Source organism: Myodes glareolus, chromosome 22 (assembly GCF_982192425.1).
Source record: "Myodes glareolus chromosome 22, mMyoGla1.1, whole genome shotgun sequence".
Taxonomy (NCBI): Eukaryota; Metazoa; Chordata; class Mammalia; order Rodentia; family Cricetidae; genus Myodes; species Myodes glareolus.
In genome coordinates, this window is record NC_142047.1 from 11,685,296 (window position 1) to 11,709,243 (window position 23,948).

The 23,948-nt window shown below is 45.6% G+C and overlaps 1 protein-coding gene across 1 annotated transcript; it reads left to right on the forward strand.

Annotated features, from left to right (window-relative positions):
- The first annotated feature begins 5,537 nt into the window (after positions 1–5,537).
- LOC148118416 (uncharacterized) lies at positions 5,538–15,432 on the forward strand. Its single transcript, XM_087900371.1, has 5 exons — positions 5,538–5,666; positions 9,669–10,939; positions 11,326–11,523; positions 13,501–13,885; positions 15,168–15,432. Exons 2-3 carry the CDS (start codon positions 9,711–9,713, stop codon positions 11,357–11,359), a joined length of 1,263 nt encoding a protein of 420 aa, XP_087756497.1. The 5' UTR covers positions 5,538–5,666; positions 9,669–9,710; the 3' UTR covers positions 11,360–11,523; positions 13,501–13,885; positions 15,168–15,432.
- The last annotated feature ends 8,516 nt before the right edge of the window (positions 15,433–23,948 follow it).

A 23,948-nucleotide genomic window follows, 5' to 3' on the forward strand; every position in this document is an offset into this window, starting at 1 on the left:
TACAGGAGGATTTTTATCATACAAACAGGAGAGCCTACAGAGACTGACTATAAAGGAGAGTCTATATTTGGAAGACTGCATGGTGTTCAAGCAACCGTTGTGAGGCCAACATAAAAAGCATCAAGGATTACACAAAAGAAGGGTCCCGTGCTCCATCTACATGGATCTCAATTTCTTATTACAACAGACAGATATGTAGATTACCCTGATGGTGTTCATGCTGTGTTTGCAAGGTGACAGGCATGGACACAGATTTAAAAAACTGAGAGTTTTGATGACAGGGATTTTGTACCATATCAGAATAACTCATACAATGATTTTAGATGATCAATTTCATGGCCCTCCTGATTTATTAATTCATGATCAGTTGTCATAGACCTCAAGTTACAGAAAATCAAAGAGAAGCCCACGTGACAAGGCCTGTTGAACTAAAGCAAATACTCAAGTCCCAGACTCAGAGAGTGTCTGCAGTTAAGGCCAGGGCATTAAATAGTAAAGTATGGGATCTTGGGACTTGAGATGCGGATGTGTTGGGGTACTCTACTAGGGCTGAGAGCGGTGAGCTCTCAGGCTCTCAAGGGTTAATCCCACCTGGGGGATAATCACTCCACCCTTATTCCCCTCTTGAAATGTTATCATTGTCACCTGTGATTGAGAAAATTCATTCTTCATTGTCTTCTAAACCAGCTGTGAAGGAAATGTCAGGCAACACCACACTGATGCCCCTCAGGGCCACCAATAGCTGCCTCTAGACTTATAACCAGACTTAAGGCACAGTAGGCTGGTAAGTGGAGGTAGAAAGTGTAGTTCATGACAGTGGGCCCATGATCATGAAATCCACTGGGTTCACCATGTTCTCCTCTATCCTGCAGGAGCTGACCTGATGAAAGATAGAATGGTCTTTTGAAGACATAGTTCCAGTGTCGATTAGATGGCAGCAGCATGGAGGGCAGGGACAGGGTTCTCTAGAAGGTGCTATATGCTTTGAATCAGCATCCAGTATAGGGAACAGTTTCTCCTATAGCCAAGATCCATGGGTCCAGGAGTCAAGGCAGGATGGAATAGGAAATATGTACAATCATTATACCATAGTGACTCCCTAGGAAAAAATTTCCTTCCTGTTCCCACAACCTTAAGTTTTGCTGGCCTGGAAATGTTGACATCATATTGGGGAGCACTCCTGCCAGGAGCCACAGCAAATCTTCAATTGAGCTGGAAGCCCAGAATTCCCCTGGCCACTATGGACTTCTACTGACCTTAAAACAATAGGCTATAACTGGTTTTCTGCCCAGAAAGGTGAGGATAGATGTGTTTAATAGCCTGGTGACCTTTGGGTTACCTCTGTGGCCGAGACTACACCAGCTCCTCACCCAGACCCTCCTCTCACTTGTTTTCTTAGTTAATCTGTAGAATCCATCTTTATAGAAGATGGCATTTGTACCTAACACGGAGTTTTGGTGTGGTCATGTCTTTAGCTTTGCTGTGCACATAAGATTGAGTGAATTACCACTAGGAAACTTCATCAAATTGTGCTGTGCTTAAAAATGCCTCAAATGAACTACTTGGCATCAGACTTGAAATTTCAACCACCATCTGACTGTTACCCTGCTGCCCGTGGTGTTTGCAGTGACCCACACTACGTGGCTGCATTTAAAGCAAATCAGGTAGATCAGGCCCAAGGACGTACCAGACACTCCAGGTTGTGGAAATGGCACAACTTCCTCACATGGGCTTCATAAAATGATGCCCCCTCTGACTGCAGTGGCAGGAGGTGGGGCACAGCTTAGTGGTAGAGCCCTAGCCTGTCATGTGTGAGAACTTGGGTTCGATTCCTCGTGATCCAAAACAGTAAAACCCTTTGACAGCAAACAAAAACACTGCAATGGCATGACGGCACACCACCTACCATCTGATGCTGTGTGTGCAAGAACTGAGGACTCCCTGTTCTGCTCTTTCCCTCACTACTGACAGAGCTTACTTGATGGACCTGGACCTGACCCACTACTGTTCCATGCTTCTTGACCCATTTCTTGCTGTGGACTTGGTTCAGACTTTTCATCTCACAGATGAATTCTGCATCTTTATTCTCAAACCTGATTCCAGGAGCAGTTCCACTGTATTCCTTCCTTACACTGTGGATCCACGTTCCCAGCACACTGTTGAAACCCTTGCACTCTGCAGTGGCTTTCTTTCCTTAACCTGTCTGTATGTGGAGAGATATGCAGCTACATTTACAGTGTGATGTCTGATATGAATAAATATTAGCAACTCAAAGGGAAATAAAGCCAGGTAGTGGGGTGCACACCTTTAATCCCAGCACTTGGGTGCCAGTGGCAGGCAGAACTCTGTGAGTTTGAGTCCAGCCTGGTCCACATAGCTATTTCCACAATAACCAGGGCTGCATAGAGAAATTCTGTCTCAAAGTAAATAAATAAAAAGAAACAAAAAGGTTGGGAATCAAGAACCAAAATTTGCCTTGGCCAAACTGCTAAGGTAGGCAGACTTATACAAACTGCCATCATTAAAACTGCTCAGCCTTACAGCTTTAGTGTTATTCAATACATTCTGATATGGAGGAAGGATGTGAGTGCATTCTTCTGTGAGAAGTTACAGGCCTGACTGATAGATCTCAGTGGAGTCTCCTCTTTGCCAGCAAAGGCAAAATAATGAAGATGCCTAGAGGGAAGTGAGGGAAGAAAGACCTATCAGCTGCAGCAGGGAGGAGAATCAGAGCATCATCTCTACAGCCGGGCTCTCTCAAACCAAAGAACAGGTGTGAATTTATAGAGAGGCCACACTTGTTCCTATGGGGAGGGTGCATTCCCGCGCATGCTCAGTCTGTGCTATAAAGTTTTATCTGGAAATAAAAGGCCACCCGTCATTGACACAGTGACTACCCTTGAAGGTTCAGACTCTGCATGGCTACTAACAGTGTGAAGCCAGTGTAACTACAAGAGACCTTGTTTCCAAACCAAAATATAGGAGCTGGGGATGTAGCTCCATCTGGAGAGACTCTCTGCTTCCTGACTGTGGATGCCATGTGAGAGGCCACCTACAGTTCCCACTGCCATGGCAGACTCTACCCTCCAACCTCCTCAAGTCACTGTTGTCTCAGCAACAGGAAATAACCAACACACCACATCGCTGTGTTGAACACGGGGTTTCCAATGTTTCTGAACATTTGGTGGCTGAGGACAACGCCTCGTGTTATTGATCTCTCAGGTATAAAGAAACGTCAACATTAGCACCTCAGCTCTCATCCTAAAGGGAATAAGAGATGGTTTATTCTGGAGCCATTTAGAGTGAGCACGGCCCAGGAACACAAATTTAGGTTACCCAAAATTCCATGTTCCGATGTGGAAGCCTTTTACAGGATTTGTGCAGTTTTACACAACAAAGACAATCGTAAGTCAAGGCAGCTTCAATACATTTGTGGGCACACCAGAGCAGCAGGTCCATCGAGAAGTGGGGAGTGGTATTCTACAGGCAAACAGGCAATCTGACAACATTCTTAGAGCTTTGATTTGGAGAAGCTAATGTTCTGCTAAGTTAATAGCTTCAAGGAGGTTTTTATTTATTGTCATGAGGTGCTAGTTTCGATAGAGCGACAGCTGGGTGGTGGAGGCAGACACCTTTAATCCGAGCATTCAGGAAGCAGAGGAAGGTGGATCTACAGAGTTCCAGGCCAGCCTGGTCTACAGGGTGAATTCCAGGACAGCCCAGGATAGGCAACCAAACCCTGTGTGCTTTGAAAAGTCAAAAAAAAAAAAAAAAAGAGGGAAGGAAGACAAGAAGAAACTCAGATACTGAGTGCGGCAAGGAGCTAGAACTAGCACAAGGTAAAGTAATTAGCCTCTGGACCTATCAAATTCAAACCTCTGCACAGTATTGAAATTCTACCTAGTCTGACTGGCTCTTCAGACACAGCACAGACTCCTTCCAGGAGCGTTGTTGTTGTTGTTGTTCACAGCCAGACAGCATCTTTTCAGACATTTTTGTTCACACAAACTAAGTGAACTATTTTTTTCATAATGTAAAATAAATTAAACCAGGTATGGGGAAGTACACCTGGAATAACAGCAGCACACAGGAGGTAGAGGCAGGAGGATTCCCATGAGTTCAGTGCCAGCTTTGGATATGATATACTTCTGATAGCCACATGCTGTGAACACATACACACATAGGAACTCTCACACACATATACATAGGAACATATACATAGGAACAAACACACATGCACATAGCAACACACATAGGAACACACATACACATAGGAACATACATACATACACTAGGAACACACACAGAGTACTAAAAATAATAATTAAGTGAATTTAGAAGGCAATGCCAGGCATGGAATCGCGCCTGCAGTATAAGGAGTTGGGAGACAAAGGCAGGAGGATCAAAGGTTCTAGGCTAGTTTTGTCTATGTGGTAAATCGGACACCAGCCTGGGCTACATAAAACCCTGAACGCTCCCATTTTGTGGGGAGCAGAGTCGATGTTGACCTTTTTCCATGATTCAGAGTTGCAACAAGGGGTCTATCTTCCACCTTCTGAGTGTTTGGACATAAGCTGCTCTTCCTCCCCTGTGAGCACCCAGGTCTGTCTGTTCCGGGTTCTCCCTTAACAGCCTTCTCTCACCCGGTGTGTGCTTATGCTGCTGGGATAAGAAAGCATTGCTGAATCCAAAGCTGCGGAAATGTATTAAAATGTTTTGATTTCCTTTTTTAGACAGGGTCTCATGGAGCTCATGTTGTTCTTAACATATGTCTAGGGATGACCTTGAACTTCTGATCCTCCTGCCTTCACCCCCATATGGTAAGATTACCATGTGTGCCAACATGCCTGGCGTGCCCTCCAAGTGCTAACCGGGCCCAGCCCTGCTTAGCTGATGGGATCAGGCTGTATGGTCATAGTCCAGGATGCCTGGAGTGTGATACAGGTAGAGAGTAAAGCTCCCAGCTTGTAGAAGAGATAAGTACCAAGCAGTCACCTGATCTGCTTATTATATATTTCTCATTCTATATAGGAATAATGCAGAAGGTAAACCTAGGCCACCAGGCAACACAGTCAGCTCTCTGCCCCTGAAATGTCAGTCATTGACGTGACAGGAAACTAACTTCGAACTGTCACCCTCAGCAGTTTAAGCTTTTAGGGATCTTGACTCAGGATGAACCAGGATTTGTGGTTTTGACGCTGAAAAGAATTTCAGGAGTGGCCTAGATGGCAAGGATATTTCAATAGGCTCGAGGGTGAGGAGATGTCTATGCAGTGAAAGCAGTCGCCTGAGGCCCTGTTGCCAGTGCCACCAGCTGAGCCCACCACCCTGCTGTTCTGATCCTCTGCAAGCCTGAGCCTTACACTGAGTCTTGGCATCGATGTGGGAGGAGCCATGAGCAAAGAACTCCAAAGCTATGCTGGCTTCTGGTCAACTGTGATTGGTGCATGACTCCGTGACCTCACAAGGAACCATTGTGATGAATGAGAGAGGCCCACCTATATTAGGCACCGCCTGGGCCTAGACCTTGTTCTTAGGCTGCAGTGAAACCGTTGGTTGGCTGCAGAGAACTTTACTCTAGATTTTTTTTATAGATTTTATAGATTTTGATTTTTATTGTGCGTCTTTGGAAGTGAACATCTGTGATCACCACTGACCTGAACATCGTGAGTGTGCCTCCCAGTGGGGGGCGGGTTTGTGCCTGAATTTTGACTGACTTTGTTTAGATTTAGTTCATGCCTGCTTCAGTTTATTTCCTCATCAACCATTTTCTGTTATTCTCTATACATTCATCTTTGACATTTCATACATTGGTTTATTTCTCTACCTAACTTTTGTTAAGATAGCTGTAAAAGATAAGGGATTTGGTCGTGCACTCGGAGCATACCCACCTGCCTTGTTACTTTCCCCGCCATTTCCCTGTGGTTATAAATCCTCTTACCACGTTAAGACTCTTCTCCTGCCCACCATGCCACTCATCAAACAGAACACGCTCTGGATAGTTTGAGGGACGACAGTTTCCTGGTGGCCTCGCAGTGGCTCAGACAGGCCATCATCCTTTCAGTGCCCACAACTGCGAGTTTAAGGGAAAGGAACTGAGTGTCCTGAGGGTGGAGAGGAAGAGGGCTGCAGTAGTTGGAGTCATCAGAGAATTTGAGGGTCTGAGGGAAAAGGACCTTGAAGAAGCCTGTGTGTTCACTATCTAGTCCATAGCCTGTCTCTAACACAGGTTAGCCCAAAGCCACCTGAGTCCACTCTTTTTTTTTTGAAAGTAATTTTATTAAATTATAAAAGTTTCCATTTCCGCCCCTCCTCCCAACACCCTCCCACTCCCCCCACTCTCTCTCCTCCTCCCTCTTCGTCCCTAAGGGCAGTCAGGGTTTCCTGCCCCTGAGTCCACTCTTGTTGTTACTGCTGCTGTTATTAAAGTCCAAATGTCCTCAAGGTTTGTGTGGGAGAGGTTTCACACCTCCTCAATTCTCTGGATTTCTGATCTCTAACGGGGTGCTGTTCCGAGCATTGTAATACCCTATGGTGGTGGAACCCAGCAAGGGGAATTGAGTCATTAGAGGCAACAGGACATAACAAAGCCATGTAAGCAGCGGCTTCAGACCCATCTTCCCAAGTCCCCAGACATGGATTCCCTGTCCTCTGAGAGTCTGAGCCATAGCACAACCTATGGAGCAAATGTTGTGCTTCTCAGGGAATTGGTCATGGCAGTGAGACAACCATGCAGTCCTGGGAGACAGAAGGTGAAGTGGGTTTTCTTTCTTTTTTTTTTTTTTTTTTTTTTGGTTGTAAATAGCTGTGATTGGTTCATTTCCAGCATGACCTCACTGAAGTCATTATGAGTTGTAGACTCTGCCCACATGAGGCTCTGGCTGGGGCTGGGGCTTCTTGCTCTGCAGAGAAACTGTAGCTTGGTTAGCTGAAGAGTTGTTGAACTAATACATTGATTCACATAAACCTTGCTATTACTGATCTACGAAAACCGACGCTGTTCATTTGCTTTGACATCCAAACAGTGAGTTTGCTTCCCAGTTTTCTGGTTTTGATTTCTGTCGCTGAGGTGGTTCTTGACTTAATTTGTGCTTTTCATTCAGTTTCTCTTTACTAGTCCTGTATATCTATTCTTTAGCATGATTCCTTGACATTCTTTAAATTTAATACTTCTGGTTTTCAAAGTTTATTAGTATGGACATGCTTTAAAGCCATCTCTTTCATCCCCGTGTGAAGGTTTATCACATCTACCTGTGCCATCTTTTATCTCACAGATCCTTTGGAGCACTTAAATGCTCATCTACCCTGGTAGCTATCTTCCACACTTGCTATGTTGCACCCCAACACCCGGCAAAAAAAAACCAAAAACATGTCATGTGTACCATGAGGTACAGTCCATTTCATCACAGCATCCCAGTGTCGGGGAGGGCTAGCATCCTTTAGATGACCGTCTATATGAGTTTTAGATAAAGGAACTGAAGGTGCGAAGTGTGGAGACGATGTCTGTAGTCATCAGAATACTTAGAGAACTTTAACATCCTAGTGCAAAGGGCATTGGGGAAAACAATAGGTTCATTCTCTAACTAGTCCATATCCATGTCCCTAGCAAAGGTCAGCACAGAGTTGCTGAGTCTGTCCACCTTGTTACTATATCACTTGTTACCTTGTTACTGTGATACCTGATTACTATGTTCTTAAAGTCAAAGTGTCCTGCTCAGGTTTGATAGGGAGGTACTCACACCTTCTCATGTGTCTGAATGCCTGGGATCTAGCAGGAGGTGCAGTTTGATGCAGTTTGGGGAAGTCATAAAAGCCCAGGGCATCAGGAGCAATTGAGTGACTGGATGCACCAGGGACCAGCCAAAGTCATGTACCCAACTTCTTTAGATCTATCTTCCCAAGTCCCCAGCTCCTCATCTGCCATCCCTCCCTGGCCCCTGAGAACCTGAGAGAGGGTTTCCCTTTGTCATTTAAGCTGTATTTTGTTGGGGATTTGCTCACAGCCTTGACAAAAGTTATGTAGTCCCTGGAGCAGGGTAGAGAATCATCTTTTGGTCTTTTTGCTGTTACTAGTCCATTCCTTACTGTGACATCACAAAAGGCCTTTGTGAGAAGTTATCAAAATCTCTTCTTATAAAGCCCTGCAGCAGACTGCGGTTTGTCTTGATGCTGCAGAGAAACTCTTGTTGGATAGAGAGCAGCCAGACTTCTATACTTGACCTCATAAACTGGAATCTCCTAATCTCTTGAACCTTGACATTGGGAGATTTCCTCTTTGTTGGCTGGATTCTGTGTTCAGTTGTTATTTTTGATACATACACGCAGTGCTTTTTGTTGAGGCACAGATTTCTGCTTATGTGTTCATTTTGCTTAATTGTTCCATTAAATATTTTTTGCCACATTTTACTTTGGTTTCATTTTTTCTTATTTTAAACCTTATCTGTATGAAATAAGGAATACTTCTATAGATGTATACAATGACCTGGGATCCTTTTCATCTGCTCTGTGACATTACAGCTGCCCCTGGTGTGTGCCCCAAAGTCCCCCATTTCAACTAAGGTTTGAGCTACTTATCCACAGCTCTATTCACCATTTCTCTGGAACTGGGAGGAGGGTTTTGCAGTACGAACCTCATGTCTATTTCTTCTTCAGAGAATGACAATACTTGATGGACCTCTTCACTTGATCTCCTTACATACTTGTTAGTTTCCCCATAGAATTGTCCTAGGATTCCCTGTTAAACTCTCTGTGAATAGGAAACATCCTAGCTGTCATGGATTGTTTGAATTTGTGTGAAGAAGCAAGGAATCTGATAACAGATGTACAAGTGGATATTGGTCAAGGACACTGGAGTACACTTAATCCTCTGTGTGTGTGTGTTTGTGTGTGTGTGTGTGTGTGTGTGTGTGTTGTGGTTGTTGTTGTTATGGGTTCAGCCTCAGGGTTATTCTGGCTTTCAAGACTATATTTGCAATGACCTTTCTTCTTCTCTTTTTGATGCTTCCCGGGGAGCACTGGTCTCCATTGTCAGGAAAGACCCATCATGCACTCTGTTGGTCCTGGGATGTCCTTGCTAACAGAAGTTCTGTTTCTCTTTCCATGTCATCCCTAAATTGATCACATTGTTTTATAACATCTGGAATTGATCCTCATGCCCAGGGTGGATTAGCTGGAAGGCAACAAGTGCTATGTAGGTTTAATAACATCTTATCAATGTTAGTGTCTCTTATATGATTCAAGAAATCTCTTGCTTACAGGAGTATCAACTCTCTAGAGTCAGTTCACATCACACACACGCAGGGCTCCCTAGGTCCTACTTGTCCTTCCTTCATACTTTATGTCTTGTCTCACATTTCAAGAGTTTGAATCTTCTCTCTGGGTGATGTAGGTCAAGGGTTTGTCAGACTTCATCCTTTCAAATCACCAGATCCTTGTTTCTTTGGTCTCTGATTCAAACTCTAAGAGACCACTTATTTCGTCTCTGCTCTTTCTTATGCTTTCTCATAATTGCTTTGGGGTTTGGGTTGACATTTATTCTCTTTTTAACCTCTGACCCTAAGATGTGTCATTAGGAGGGTTGAGGTAGCTAATTTATTGATGACTTTCATGATTTAGACATTTGGAGCAATAACTTCTCTACTAGACCGCTTTTGTCTTTTTCCTTCTAGGATCTTGTGGTGGTCCCATCCCCCACCTTAAGGGTGGGGGTCATGGAGGAGGAAAGTGGAATACTGTGGCATAAGAGCTGGCCGGTTTTGTTGGCCTCACAGATTTATTCTGAGGAGATGGAGAGTACTAATTCGAATGAAACTGATCTTGACAGTGAGTCAGAGGAGGACTACTTCTCCTGCATGGAGGATTTAGACATGGAGGATGACAGCGGAGAGGATGAGGTGCAGGAGAAGGGCAGCATCAACATCCATCGTGATCCCCCAAGTCACACTGAAGACCCTGAGGTCATGAAGGGCACTGGCCTCAGCAGGGAGAATGAGGGTACCATAGGTGATGACCCAAGAGAAGGCATAAAAATTGATGTAACAGATTGTGATCCCTTGAGCCAGAGTGAAGTCCCTGAGGTGACCGAGGGCACTGGCCCCGGCAGGGATATTGAGAACACCACTGGCCATGGCCCAAGCCGGGACATAGATATTAATGTAACCTATTGTGATCCCCTGAGCCACAGGGAAGACCCTGACATCACCAGGGGCACTGGTCCCGGCAGGGATACTGAGAACACCCTAGGCCATGGCCCAAGCAAAGATATAGAAACGGATATAACATATTGTGATCCCCTGAGCCACAGGGAAGACCCTGAGGTGACTGAGGGCACTGGCCCCAGCAGGGATATTGAGAACACCACTGGCCATGGCCCAAGCCGGGACATAGATATTAATGTAACCTATTGTGATCCCCTGAGCCACAGGGAAGACCCTGAGGTGCCTGAGGGCACTGGTCCCAGCAGGGATATTGAGAACACCACTGGCCATGGCCCAAGCAAAGACATAGAAACGGATATAACCAATCGTGATCCCCTGAGCCATAGTGAAGACCCCGACGTCACCAGGGGCACTGGCCTCAGCAGGGAGAATGAGGGCACCATAGGTGATGGCCCAAGCCAGGGCACAGAGAATGATGTAACATTTGGTGGTCCTGTGCCCCCTTGTCTATATCCCAAAGTCATCATTATCCCTGGCCCCCCCTGGGAGAGTGAGGAGTCCCTGCACCCTCTCCTGAGCCAGAGGGAGGAATATGAAGAATCCGTGGGCAGCCCGCCTAGCCCAAATGTGGACCGTGAAGACAACTTGCATGCTGAAAACCAGAACCCTGACAAGAAGAAGAAGAGATGGCGCCTTAAAGGGGTGAGGAGGCAAATCCGTCGTCTGTGCTGCTGTTTCTTCTGTTGCCTCCTCACCCCAACGGAAGGAGCCCCAACCCCCAGGTGAGGGACAGGGAGAGGTGGGAAATGGAGTCCCAGTGAGACCGGGTAGACAAGCCCAGTGATTTCTTGTGTATTTGATCTTGGCTTTTGCCAAGGATATGCTGCACCAGTTATAGGACATGAACCCTAATATCTGTGACCCTAGAAGGAGCTTTCCCACTCTACCCCTTTATATGGATTTGGGGGAAGTTGAGCCTGAAGCAGAGAAGCAGAGGATGCAACCAGGGGCAGCGGAGGGAAGGAGAGGGGTTTGGGCTTTGGGAAGGGAGATCAGGTTAGGCAAGAGGAATCATGTAGAGAGCTGTGGGACAACAGGCTAGCCCAGTGGTGAGTCCTGCCTGTGTCAGAGTCACTAACAGAGTCCTTTGCTTGTGTCTCCTTTCAAGGTCTGAAGAACAGGCCTGGGGCCATGGTTCGTAAACCATGGCTGCTGTTCGGCCTGGTGTGGCCTACCAGCCACAAGAGGGGGCCAGGCCGGAACAGAACATTTGAGAGCCATATACCTGAAGTCATCACGCCTTGTGACACAAGGCTAGCTCTCTATCCCTCCTCTCCCTGCAGTGGGAGCTGTTAGCTCCCGCAAGGTAAGCTCATACTTGTCCCAGCACTATGGCTGGACACAGAAGTCAGACACACGGCCACCCTGTTTTAAAAAGCCAGCCGTCCGACTTCTGCAATCCACGTTATGCAACTTCATGTTCCACACGATATGGGGTCTTCATCAAATCATCCCATAATTTTTGAAGATCCTTATTGATAAACAGCTGTAAAGAACTCCATGTACAGGGCAGAGAGGAGGAGAGGGGTCTGTGGGACAAGGCAAGAGAGAAGAAAATCAGTAAGACAGTGAGGGGGACAGGGCATGATGCTGGGGAAGGGGAGGGGTCTGCCCATAGGAAATTCCAGTTCCAGTCAGGCAGCAGAGAAAAAAGAGATGAGCAGGTAGGGCAGGAACAGGGACCGTGGGCGGCCTGATCAGGAGAAACTCCCTGGAGAAGAGATATATGGGGTGCAGGGCATGGGTTCCCGGGAGCAGAAGACCATGTCTCCCTAGGTTCAGGCCAACCCCTTCCCAGGAGCCTCCTCTTCCTGCTCTATCCAACCACAGGCTGATCTGGTAGCGTCTACGTCCTTTTCTTCACAGCCTCCTGCCACCAGGGTCCATGCTGCCCTTCCCATGTTCCAGAAGTTTAGAAACTGTGGTAGTATTTTTATCCCAGTGAATGATTCTTTCCCTCTGATTGACTAAAATTACAGGACTTTTTTGGGTACTGTGAAAAGGTAACTAGGACTTGAGAGGACTGTGGAACATCACTGCTGGACAAGGCCTGTGTCCTTGGCCGGCTTTGTGTCCAGTGATGACATCCAGGGTCTAGATTGGGGAAAACAGTCACTGTCATGGAGCTACAAGCTATCAGCCAGTGTTATTGTGTACATTCTTGCTGAGTGAGGTGTCTGCAGAATCCTCATGGTCACCATGCAGGTTGTGAACAGCTCTGTGTCAGTGAGAGCTTCCCAGCTGACAGGGAATCCAGGGTTCTTGTCTGAGGTGATTATTTGGATCAGTAGTTCTCAATATTCCTAATGCTGCAACCTTTTAATACAGTTCCTTATGTTGTGGAGACCCCCCAAAAAACAGTTACCTTTGCTCCTGTTTCTGATCTTAGGTGAGCCCGTGAAAGGCTCATTCAATCCCTAAGGAGGTTGAGACCCACAGATTGAGAAGCGCTGAAGTGATGAATTAGTTTGAGTTCTCTGAATGTCTCTGTGTGGAAGATGAGTTTCTGAAGCCTGATCTTAACGGAATCCACCAATGAATCGGGCTTTATGTCTGCTGAGAGTGCTGGCATTGGTTTTTCTGAATATGGGTGTTGCATCAGCTTAGCAAACAGCAATCTACGTCCTCAGCCACCGCATAGCACAGCTTGCACACACAGTCTCTGTGGCAGCCTACAGTGCCGAACTCTAGTGTTGATGGGGCAGTGGGTCAGCAGGTCATCCTGAGGAGGGCTTGATACTTGTCTCCCTGTGTCATGAATCATTTGCCAGATACCCTAGGCCCTTTGAGATAGGACCTTGGTGCAGACAGATACCTATTCTAGCATTCACTTACTGAATTTGCCCATTCTGCTGTCAAAGCACTGTGGCCAAGGCCACTTAAGTGAGAAATCATGTTATTTAGGGGTCCACAGTTGCAGAGGGGGACAGGACATGACCATCCTGATGGGAATTTAGCAATAGGAAGACAGTCATGGCATTGGAGCTGGAGGTGATAGCTGACACTGATTCTCAAGCGACACACACACACAGACAGAGAAAGAGAGAGAGAGAGAGAGAGAGAGGAGAGAATGAATGGGTTTGGCTGTAGAATCCCTAAAGCTCTGTGACCCCTACTGACACTTCCTCCTTCCAGGCCATACCTCCTGTTCCATATCCAAACATGTTCATCCACGGGGGCCATTCTCATTCAACCTAAGCCACATATTAACCAGGATGGGGAGAGGAAACACTCTTGGGTGGCATCGCCCTGAGTTCTGACTGTCGCTGTCCCCACTTTTCAGCTCTCCTTGCTCTCTCAGAGAGCAGAAGACACCACTGTCTCTCTTGAAAGTTGCAAACCTGCACTTCCATACAGATGTCTGGAAGACAGAAGAGACCCTTGCACTCTAGTTTTATCTGCAACGAAGATTCTTTAGTGGAGCCCCTCACCTAGAGGAGCCTTGTTTGGCTCTTTGCACCCAGTTGGATTTTGGAACCACCTCACACGGTCAGAATGGGCTAGATAGTCTCAGAAAAAGAACAACAGGCACACCCCTCAATCCTCATTGGGAGACACAACATACAAAACCATCAGTGATCTGCCTTATATGACAACGGAAGTCTGACCACAGTGGCAGCCCGTCAACCAACCCATGCCACAGCCTCTCTGCCAACTTGCTGAAAAAGGTGGGGCATTCAGCGTTAGTGTCTTCCTTCCCCTGACTATCAGACATAGTAGTCAATGTGAACATAAGTCCTGGACCAGCACAGGGCACCATGGAGTTTAGGGAGTGCCCTGTCAATCAGCTCCTTGTGTTGGGAAAGCCATCTAATCAAGCAAAGGATGATCTTCACAGTTTTCTCATGAGCCTTTGGAAAGCAGGGGGGAATAAGAAACTCTGTGTGACTCTGACATCATGATCTGTCACCTATCATGGTGAAGCTGAATGGGAGGCAGGTGGGCAGGTGGCCAGAGAATTCAGGCTGAGCACCATGGAAGGTTAGAATGGGACACACATGTCTGGTCAGCTCTCCCCAAGCAACGACTGTCTAGCCAGGGACAATGTGAAAGAAATCTGTCCTTGACAGACAAGGTTACAGAATCCATTAGGGACACCATCCAATAAAGCCAGGGCACTTCCTTTCAAAGACTTGAAGGCACCAGCCTCATCTGCCCTTCGGTCTTACCTCAGGAAAGCATGTGGTGGCTTCTCTGCCCCATTCAGACAGCAAATCCACACTGCTCATTTTCACACAAGTCAAGAAACCTTTTTTTTGTTGTTGTTGTTATTTTTGCTTTTTAGCCAAACTTCCTGATCCCCAGGCTGCTCACCATGGCAGGAAATGGATAATAGCCTTTTGTCTTCCTTAGCTTGCAGGCACTTGTGAACACATCCAACCACAAGCTTTTCTTGCTTTCCATACAGAGCTCCAATAGGGGATTGACCACCACACAGGGTCAATTATTCATTTGTTCCGTTGACAACATTAGGCTCCTGAGAGATATCATGAGATGAGAACGTAGTCTCTATCAAATTGCCCTCCTAGTGACAGGAATAACTCACTCCACCAAGTGCTCGCTCTTCAAACGTGGGGGCGTGGGCTCAGTTTTATTTTTTTTAATAAAAGCCTTAAAGGCCAGTGGGAGAGCATCATCCTACTTCTATGGAGGTGGAAGGGAGAAGTCCCCTTTTCATCCTTGTACAGGTGATCTAGAGTTACTGACAAGTCACAGGTTCAAGGAGAGTGTCTCAGGAAGCAAGGTAAGTATGACACTTGAGACCCTCCTACTCACATGGGAGTGGACACAGGCAGTGCTCCAGAAGACACATATGAACACACACACAAAAGATGGGAGGCATGAAGAAAAGAAAATATGCAGAAAATGCAGGGATCGATTTCTGCGATAACTGTGATTTTGTCCACAGCATTCTAGCGAAAGGTTTCAACTTCATTTTTGTCTCCTCAGATAAGTCTGCTGAACATCACGGGTCACTTGAACCTATGAAGACCAGCGGGGTAACCTGTTGTAAGCTGCCTCTGTGGGATGGCAACAGAATGGCATCCTTAGCTTGGGTGGAAGCCTTTCCCACTGCTACCTTTTTTTTCGCTTTACTTGGCACATGAGAACTATGTTCCACTCTGAGTTGAAAGAACAGTTCAAGGCCTGACATAGACATTCCTCTGTTTATTATTTCATTATTCAATAAATAAATTCCTCTGTTTATTATTTACTTTATTAAACGCTGACTTGATTTTTATCCTGACCTGTGGGGCAATATTATACAGGCCCTACATTGTATGGCAGCCAGACTTACAGGCCAGCTCATACCTGGCCACAGGGAAGGTGGTCACATGACTTCCAGACAGGATGTCGCCATCCTAAAAAGATTACAATATGCTAATATTGTTCTGATTCTTTCTTTGCCATTATGGAGATCACCTGGGAAGTGTTAACCCAGGCTTCCTGACAGAGCAACCGTACTTGTAGCAACTCGTGTGTCAGGATACCTATGTCTTATTGGTAACTGTTTCTGACACCCACAGACATGTCAAGTCTACAGCATGGCCACAGAGACACCCAATGCTGTTTGTTTTGTTTTGTTGTTGTTGTTGTAGTAGTTGTTATTATTGTGGTTGTTGTTGTTTAAAGGGAGACAGTATTTCTCTGTACCTTTAGGAACTTGCTCTGTAGAGCAGGCTGGCCTGCCTCTGCCTCCCGAGTACTGGATTAAAGGCATTCGCCACCACCACCACTCAGCAACCTGATGCTTTGATTGCATTGACATGAGCAATCCAGGAAGGAGCTAGGAAGGCCTTCTGGGCTCGGGGTCACATGGTCACAGGGCTCTCATTTGTGGGAACAAAACAAACATTTTCTGTGATGGGCAAATGAAAAGGAGACATCAAGGGATGTAGAGCTGCCAACCACAGAGGAAAACGTTTATAGGTCAATTAAACTAAAAGAGGCAGAGAACGTGCCTCAATTCAGATGTCCCTGCTCAGCTGTCCAGCCATCAGCAAATGTCTGCCTTAGGAAATTCAGAGGCACAAAATGACATCAGAACAACTAGGGAAAACATGAAAACCAAAGCTAAGGAAGCATACTCAAGAGGCAGAGGCAGGAGGATCTCTGTGAGTTCAAGATCAGCCATGTTCACAGAGCTGTTCCAGGACATCAGAGCTGTTACATAGAGAACCCTTTTCTTGAAGAATCAAAATTCCCCTCCCCCCCAAAAAAACAAAGGAATCTTGAGTCTGTACACTGCTTGGTAGGCAAGCATGAGGCCTGACTTCCATGTCCCTGTATGACAAACAGGAATGGTGACATGTGCTTGGAATCCCACCACCGGCAAGGCAGCCATCTGCTGATAACTGGGTCTCACTGTCAAGTGACCCTGCATCGAAAAAAAAAGTGTGTCTGAGGAACAAACACTGAGGTTCCCCTGTGGCTTCCACATGCACATACACCAAATGAATGTATGTGTACACACAGACACAAGTGCATCTGTATATGTGTGAGAAGAAACAGACACACACACACACTGACACACACACACACGAGAGAGAGAGAGAGAGAGAGAGAGAGAGAGAGAGAGAGAGAGAATCAAAAGATCAATTAAACTTTTGTGGACTGATTGGTGTGTCTCAACCTATTTTAATTTTTGATTCTTTGAGACAGGGCTAGCGGCTCAGTCTGCAGTTCAGTGAAGGCCCTATGTATCTCTAATGGTGACCTCAAACATCTACTTGTTCTCTCTACTGCCAAGTGCTGACATTACAGGTATTGGCCTCCCTCTTCATCTGTCCAGTGCTACAAATCTGTATCAGATACTGTAGCATGCTGGAACAACCTTTCTAAGGTGATCCTGAAACCATTTTACAAATTTCATGGAGGGGTTGGAAACAGAGGTTTCTCTGGACTGTACCATCCAGCAGCAGCTTTGAAATAATCCCTCATATTGTTATATTGAGTACAGAATTTTGGCCTATAGCTCAAGCTTATTACTAAATATCTCTTACATTTAAATTAACCTGTTTCTATTAATCTATGTATCGCCATGTGGCTGTGGCTTTACCGGTTCCCTGTTGTCTTGTTTCTCAGGCAGCTGGCTCTTGTCTTACGACTCCGCCTTTTTTTCTCCCTGTACCTCTGTTTGGCTTCCCCAAACCTGCACCCTTATTCTCCCCTGCTGCAGGTCAAATCAGCTTTATTATCAAACAATAAAAAGAGTACATATTCACAGTGTACAGAAGGGCTATTCCACAGAAAGGCCTGGCGTCAGGAAGTGGAAGGAGAATCTCCTCTGGACTTAGAATTAGTGTGGATGCTCTCAACTCATGTTGTGTAGCTTGGGTCCCTCTTAGCAGATATTCACACTGAGAAAGGTGTCAGAACCTAAAGAAATGGTATCACAGGATGAGAAATATCAATAGACACCATGATCACCTTCAGTTCCCAAAGCTCAAAGAGACTAGGGACAGAGCCAGTGAGAGCCTCAGAAGAGACAGTCAATGGTAGAAATGAGGCTAGGAGATGGGCTGACTCCACACAGCCAAACCTCTAGGACCTGATGACGGTTCTGACCAACAGGCAGAAAACTGCTTAGTGTTCTCCATTTTGGGTCATCATCTCTGTCAGGGCAGAGACAAAAGTCTCATCGACACAGATGAACAGACACCACATAACCTCTGTCCTGGGAAATGGGATATGAGTTTCCACCTTCTGAGGAACATCCAGCTCGTGAGAGCCACAGAGAGTGACAATCATGGCGAACATAGGGACTAAGAAAGCGGAACTAGGGATTGTGTTGGGGGGATTCCTCGGTTGGCAGAGTACTTGTTAGACAACAGTGGGACCTACATGGTGTCCCAGCACCCACATATAATGTCGGCAGCACTAGCACACAGTGGTGATCCCTACTCTTGAGAGTCTCAGGACGGAGTCTAGGAGAACCAATGAGCTCCAGAACTGGTGGGAGACAGTTTCTCTAAATTCGCACTGGAAGGCCAGCAAGAACAGAACCATGAGTTGAATTCTGGATCCAAGAACAACTACACTGAAATTAACACATAGATAACACACACATGCACACACACACCCCAAATCATGTTTGGAAAGTTTTCAGCAACTTGTCAAGATGAATCTGTGAGTGCAGCAGCCAGTGGAGCATGGATTCCATGTTCCCAGTCGTCACAAGTTTGTCTGCTTGAGTCAGAATCTTTTTTATCTGACTAGAGTTTAGGATCCATGCACTATGAAACATCTAACTAAATCATAAACACAGATCTGTACACAGTCAACCAGTTCCAGAAGGAACCAGAAACAATGCACTTGTACATTGTAACTCACATGACCTACGCTAACCAGGAAATTCTCAGCAAACCCAAAGCAACAGGTATCATCTCAGTGGCAACCGAATGAGTCTGGTCCCCTTCCTAGGAGGCCTGTCCTGTCACAATGGTGTGGTGTCCTGCCAAGCCTGGGGCAGGTGAGGCACATACATTACTGGCTGTCATGAAGAATTCTCCATCATCGCCTAACAATGACAAGGTATCCTCATGTAGGCATGTTGATCCAGTAACTCCCCTAGCCTCAGCATGGAAAGAGCAATTCTGCATGTGGAATAAATGGAGTCCTGTGTCCATTTTCTCTGAGCCAGACTCAGGAAGGGTCCACTACTCGTCCTTAGTCCTGTGTTCCCACGACCCTGAGAGCACTGAGAGGAGAGGGCAGAAATTGTATGATATGCCCGTTTAAAGCACAGCCTACACACCATGGACAGATTGATTCCAGATTAAACAGAGCCTTGTTAAACTATGGCCTAATAAATTGAACATATCTGTGCATACAGGGGCCATATCTCACATAACACGATTTTTACTAAACATCCATCCCAGGCCCCCTGGGGCTGTCCCTGGAGTCCTGAAGTTGGCTGGCTCAGTCCTGCACATGGCAGTGCCTGCGCTGTGGATCTGAGCCGCCCCTCCCTGTCTTCTTCCTTCTGGAGCTTGCCTTGCACCGGAACTTTCCGTCTCTGCAGCTGTAACTTGTGATTCTCCCCTTGCTTAAAATTCCTCTGTTTCTAGGGTTGCACACAGTGTGTCCAAGGATGACTTTGAAGAACAGGGCAGGTCGAGCCTGGGCCTCCAGCTCCTCTCCTTGAGGAGCTCAAAGGACATGTCCTGGAACACAGCTGGGCCAGGAGCTGGATTCCTCTCCCCATTGTCACTGGACTCCACATGAGCGGTCCCTTTTGGGAAAACAGTAGTAATTTTCCTGGTGTTGAATTGTCTTATTGAATTATGATGCTTATTCTTGGTTCTGAACTAGACTACATCTGGCGTTAACTAAAACCTAAAAAATGGAGGCACAAATGTGAGGGATTCCTGCTTCATTTGAAGTGAGAAGATGCTTGAGATAAGAAGACACACTTTCAATCCAGATCTTCAATCCTGATCTAATCTGGGCCACACCTTCCTCTGGACGCCTACAAAAGAGCACGGACAAAGGAAGATTTTCTTCTTTGCCTTCCTGCTCTCTCACCTTGTTAGCAAGTTCATCCCTTCACTGGCATTAGGGCCACTTCTTCAGGATTCCCGCGTATACTAAAGACCAGGTGAGACGTCCAGGCTTGTGGACTGAGCAGCTACAGGATCCCTGGACTTTACATTCAGAGACATCAATTATTAGATTAACTGAACCACAGCTTGTAAGTCATTCAAATCCCCATACATTATACATATATTTTGTGTGTGTGGAGAGAGAAAGAGAGAGAGAGAGAGAGAGAGAGAGAGAGATTCATTCTGTAAGTTCTCTTACTGTGGAAACCCTGACTAATGCAGATTTTGGCACCAGAAGTGCTTTTAGAGCAGCAGAAGGATAAGGGTGACTCTTTCAAGTATCTGAAATAGGCTTTCCCATTTGTCAACAGCTACAGCTAATGAATCCTATCCTGGGAGCTCAGAGAGAACTGAGAGCCTATGGTGAGGACACAAACTTCCGGAGAAGAATGCCATCCATTTTCCTGATCACCAATTGTGAACAGGAATGCATCTGGTGGCTCTGTATAGGAAACTTTGGACAGTTTGTGCAAGATAAGGAAAGTGATGATGCTGGTCAATTGCTCTCAGCATCTCTGGGTAAATTAACAAAGGATAGGAATTAGTTTTGTTTTAACCAAGTTCTAGCTTCTCAGCACGTGTTGAGGACAACAATAAATTTAGTAATAAGATTGACAGGCTCCAGTATAAAAGGAAACCATATAAAAGTTTCTAAGTGTGCCCCAGAAGAGAATCTTTCCAGCAACCATAGATCTCAAGTTACAGAAAAATCAAAGAGCAGCCCACATGAAAAGATCGGCTGAACTACAGCAAATATTCAAGTCCCAGCCTCAGAGAGTGTCTGCAGTTAGGCAAGGGCATTAATTGGTAAAGTATGGGATCCTAGGACTTGAGATGGGGATGTGTAGGAGGACTCTATTAGGGCTGAGAGCTGTGAACTCTCAGGCTCTTAAGGGTTAATCCCACCTGGGGGGTAAACACTCCACCCTCATTCCCCCCTTGAAATGTTATCATTGTCACCTGTATTTGAGGAAGTTCATTCTTCATTGTCTTCTAAACCAGCTGTGAAGGAAATGTCAGGCAGCACCACACTGATGCCCCTCAGGGCCACCAATAGCTGCCTCTAGACCTATAACCAGACTTAAGGCACAGTAGGCTGGTAAGGGGAGGTAGAAAGTGTAGTTCATGACACTGGGCCCGTGATCATGGAATCCACTGGTCTCACAATGTTCTCCGCTATCCTGCAGGAGCTGACCTGATGAAAGATAGAATGGTCTTTTGAAGACATAGTTCCAGTGTCGATTAGATGGCAGCAGCATGGAGGGGAGGGGCAGGGTTTTCTAGAAGGTGCTATATGCTTTGAATCAGCATCCAGTATAGGGAACAGTTTCTCCTATAGACAGGATCCATGGGTCCAGGAGTCAAGGTAGGATGGAATAGGAAATATGTACAATCATTAAACCCTAGTGACTCCCTAGGAAAAAATTTCCTTCCTGTTCCCACAACCTTAAGTTTTGCTGGCCTGGAAATGTTGGCATCATATTGGGGAGCACTCCTGCCAGGAGCCACAGCAAGCCTTCAATTGAGCTGGAAGCCCAGAATTCCCCTGGCCACTATGGACTTCTACTGACCTTAAAACAACAGGCTATAACTGGTTTCCTGCCCAGAAAGGTGAGAACAGATGTGTTTAATAGCCTGGTAACCTTTGGGCTACCTATGTGACCGAGACTAAACCAGATCCTCACCAAGACCCTTATCTCAAACTTGTTTTCTCAGTTAATCTATAGAACCCATCTTTATAGAAGATGTCATTTGTACTTAACAAAAAGTTTTGAGGTGCTCATGTTTTTAGTTTTGTTGTGCAAATGAGATTGGGTGAATTATTACCAGGAAACTTCACTAAATTGTGTCGTGCTTAAAAATACCTCAAATAGCAGCCCAAACAAGCCCGGTATTACAAAGCAACCTCCAGGAGTGCTGAGCAACCTCCAGAAACACTGATTGACCTCTGGGGTGACTGAAATCATGGTACTGACTACACCACAAGGAGAAACCATTTGAGCCTTGGATACCCTGCAACTGGAAGATTGATCACCAGAGACACAGACAGCCCCAACTACACCAATCAGAGGAAAAAATGGGTGGACATGGTATGAACACACTCAACGCCACAAAGAGCAACACCACCCCAATAAAAGCTAGTGACCCTACAATGACAAGACTTGAACAACCAAATATAGGTTAAGCAGAAGAAAAGGTACTAAAAAAACAATTTTAGAGAATATTTGAGGACCTTAAAAAGGAAATGAAAAATTTTCTCAAAAAAATGGAGGAAAACAAACAAAAAAAATGGGAAAAAATCAACAAATCCCTTAAAGAAAGCCAAGAAAAAAATAATCAAACAGATGAAAGAAATGATTCAAGTCTTAAAAAACAAAATAGAGACAATAAGGAAAACACAAATCAAGGGAATTGTAGAAATGGAAATTGTAAGAAAACAATCAGGAACCACAAATGCAAGCATGAACAGCAGAATACAGGAGATGGAAGAGAGAATCTCAAGAGCTGAAGATACAATAGAGGAAACAGACTCATCGATCAAGAAAACATTAAATCTAACAAAAGTTTAACACAAAATACCCAGGTTTGATATGATAAGACCAAACCTAAGAATAATAGAGATAGAAGAAGGAGAAGTTTAACTCAAAAACACAGAACATATATTCAACAAAAATCATAGAAGAACACTTTTCCAACCTAAAGAAAGATACGCATATGAAGATACAAGAAGCTTACAGAACACTAAATAGACGGAACCAAAAATGTCCCTTCACTACATGATAATCACAACACTAAACACACAGAATAAAGAAAGAATATTAAGAGCTGCAAAGGAAAAAGGCCAAGTAACATATAAGGCCTATTGTGTAGCTACCCTAGTATCTAACAAAATAGAATTCAAACTAAAATCAATCAAAAGAGACAAGGATATTTCATATTAGTCACAAGAAAAATCCATCAATGTAGAAGGCCGCAACCACACTCTCCACCATAGATGGTGCTGCACCGCCAGTTGAGCTAGAAAGCTCACACGTGTTAGTAACTTTCCACTACTCCCGAGGCATTCACCTGGGATTATGGACAATTGACCAATCCAAGAGTGACACGTCCGAAGCAGGGTCTGTTTCCTTTATAAGGGATGGGTTCCATCTTATCGGGGTCTCCGCCATGTTGGCTGATGCTCGCTCTCCCAAGGGGCATTAAAGCTATTTCTGCAGTAGGATCCTGTGTCCCGCGTGGTTCTTGCTGGCGAGACGGTAGCGCGGGGCATCTGGTGCAGATACCCGGGAAGAAGAAGAACTTTGCACCGCCGGAGACCCCTTGGACACAAGGAGGATTCAGAACTGCAGGCATGCATGCTCAGAGAGGTACGCTCTAAAGTCCAGAGAGCATATCAGAAACTGAGCAGCAGTGGGAGGTTGTGTGCGCACACCCAGATAAGTTAAAAAGGACCCCTCAGTGATTCTAAGAAAGTAAAAATGGGGGAGAAGGCTGATTTACAAGGTCAAAAGCTTTATGTTATGTTGTTCATGTTGTCTTTTGTGTACTGGACAGGAGAAAGATATTTGAATTTAGGAACTGCTAAAAAAGGTAGTTTAAATTTAAAACATGAGCTTAAGAATATGATGTTTTGGAGGAGAGGTTCTGTTTTCGCCTCCACGGAGGATGGGAGCCTAAGTATGTGCTTGAGATCCACGTGGTTTGAATCACCGAGACCTCCTGAAATGTTGTAGTGTTTACCCCTAAAATGCAGCGGCCCAATAACAGCAGGAAGCAGCCAGAGAGACTAACGACGCCCAAATTCCCTAAAAGATTAAATGAGGTCCTTTCAATGGTTGCAGAGCAGCAAACCTGCTTCTCTGAGTTCTGCTTTGCTTCGTACACCGGTTTGGGTTCGGAGTGGGTACAGCTGCGGCTGGAGCAGAGCTTTGCTCGGTGGCTATGGTGGAGGGCACATTGCGCCGGCTCAGTTGGTGCCTGGCCTGGAGGGTGTCAATACCGAGAATGAGAGCGGTGCCACAAGCAGCCAGGCATGCAGAAGGCTTGCTATGTACCTAAAACTGTGAGGGTCTCTGAGGCTAAAATGGCTCTGGTTCCATTTGGCTATGCTGAACTATGCTGACTT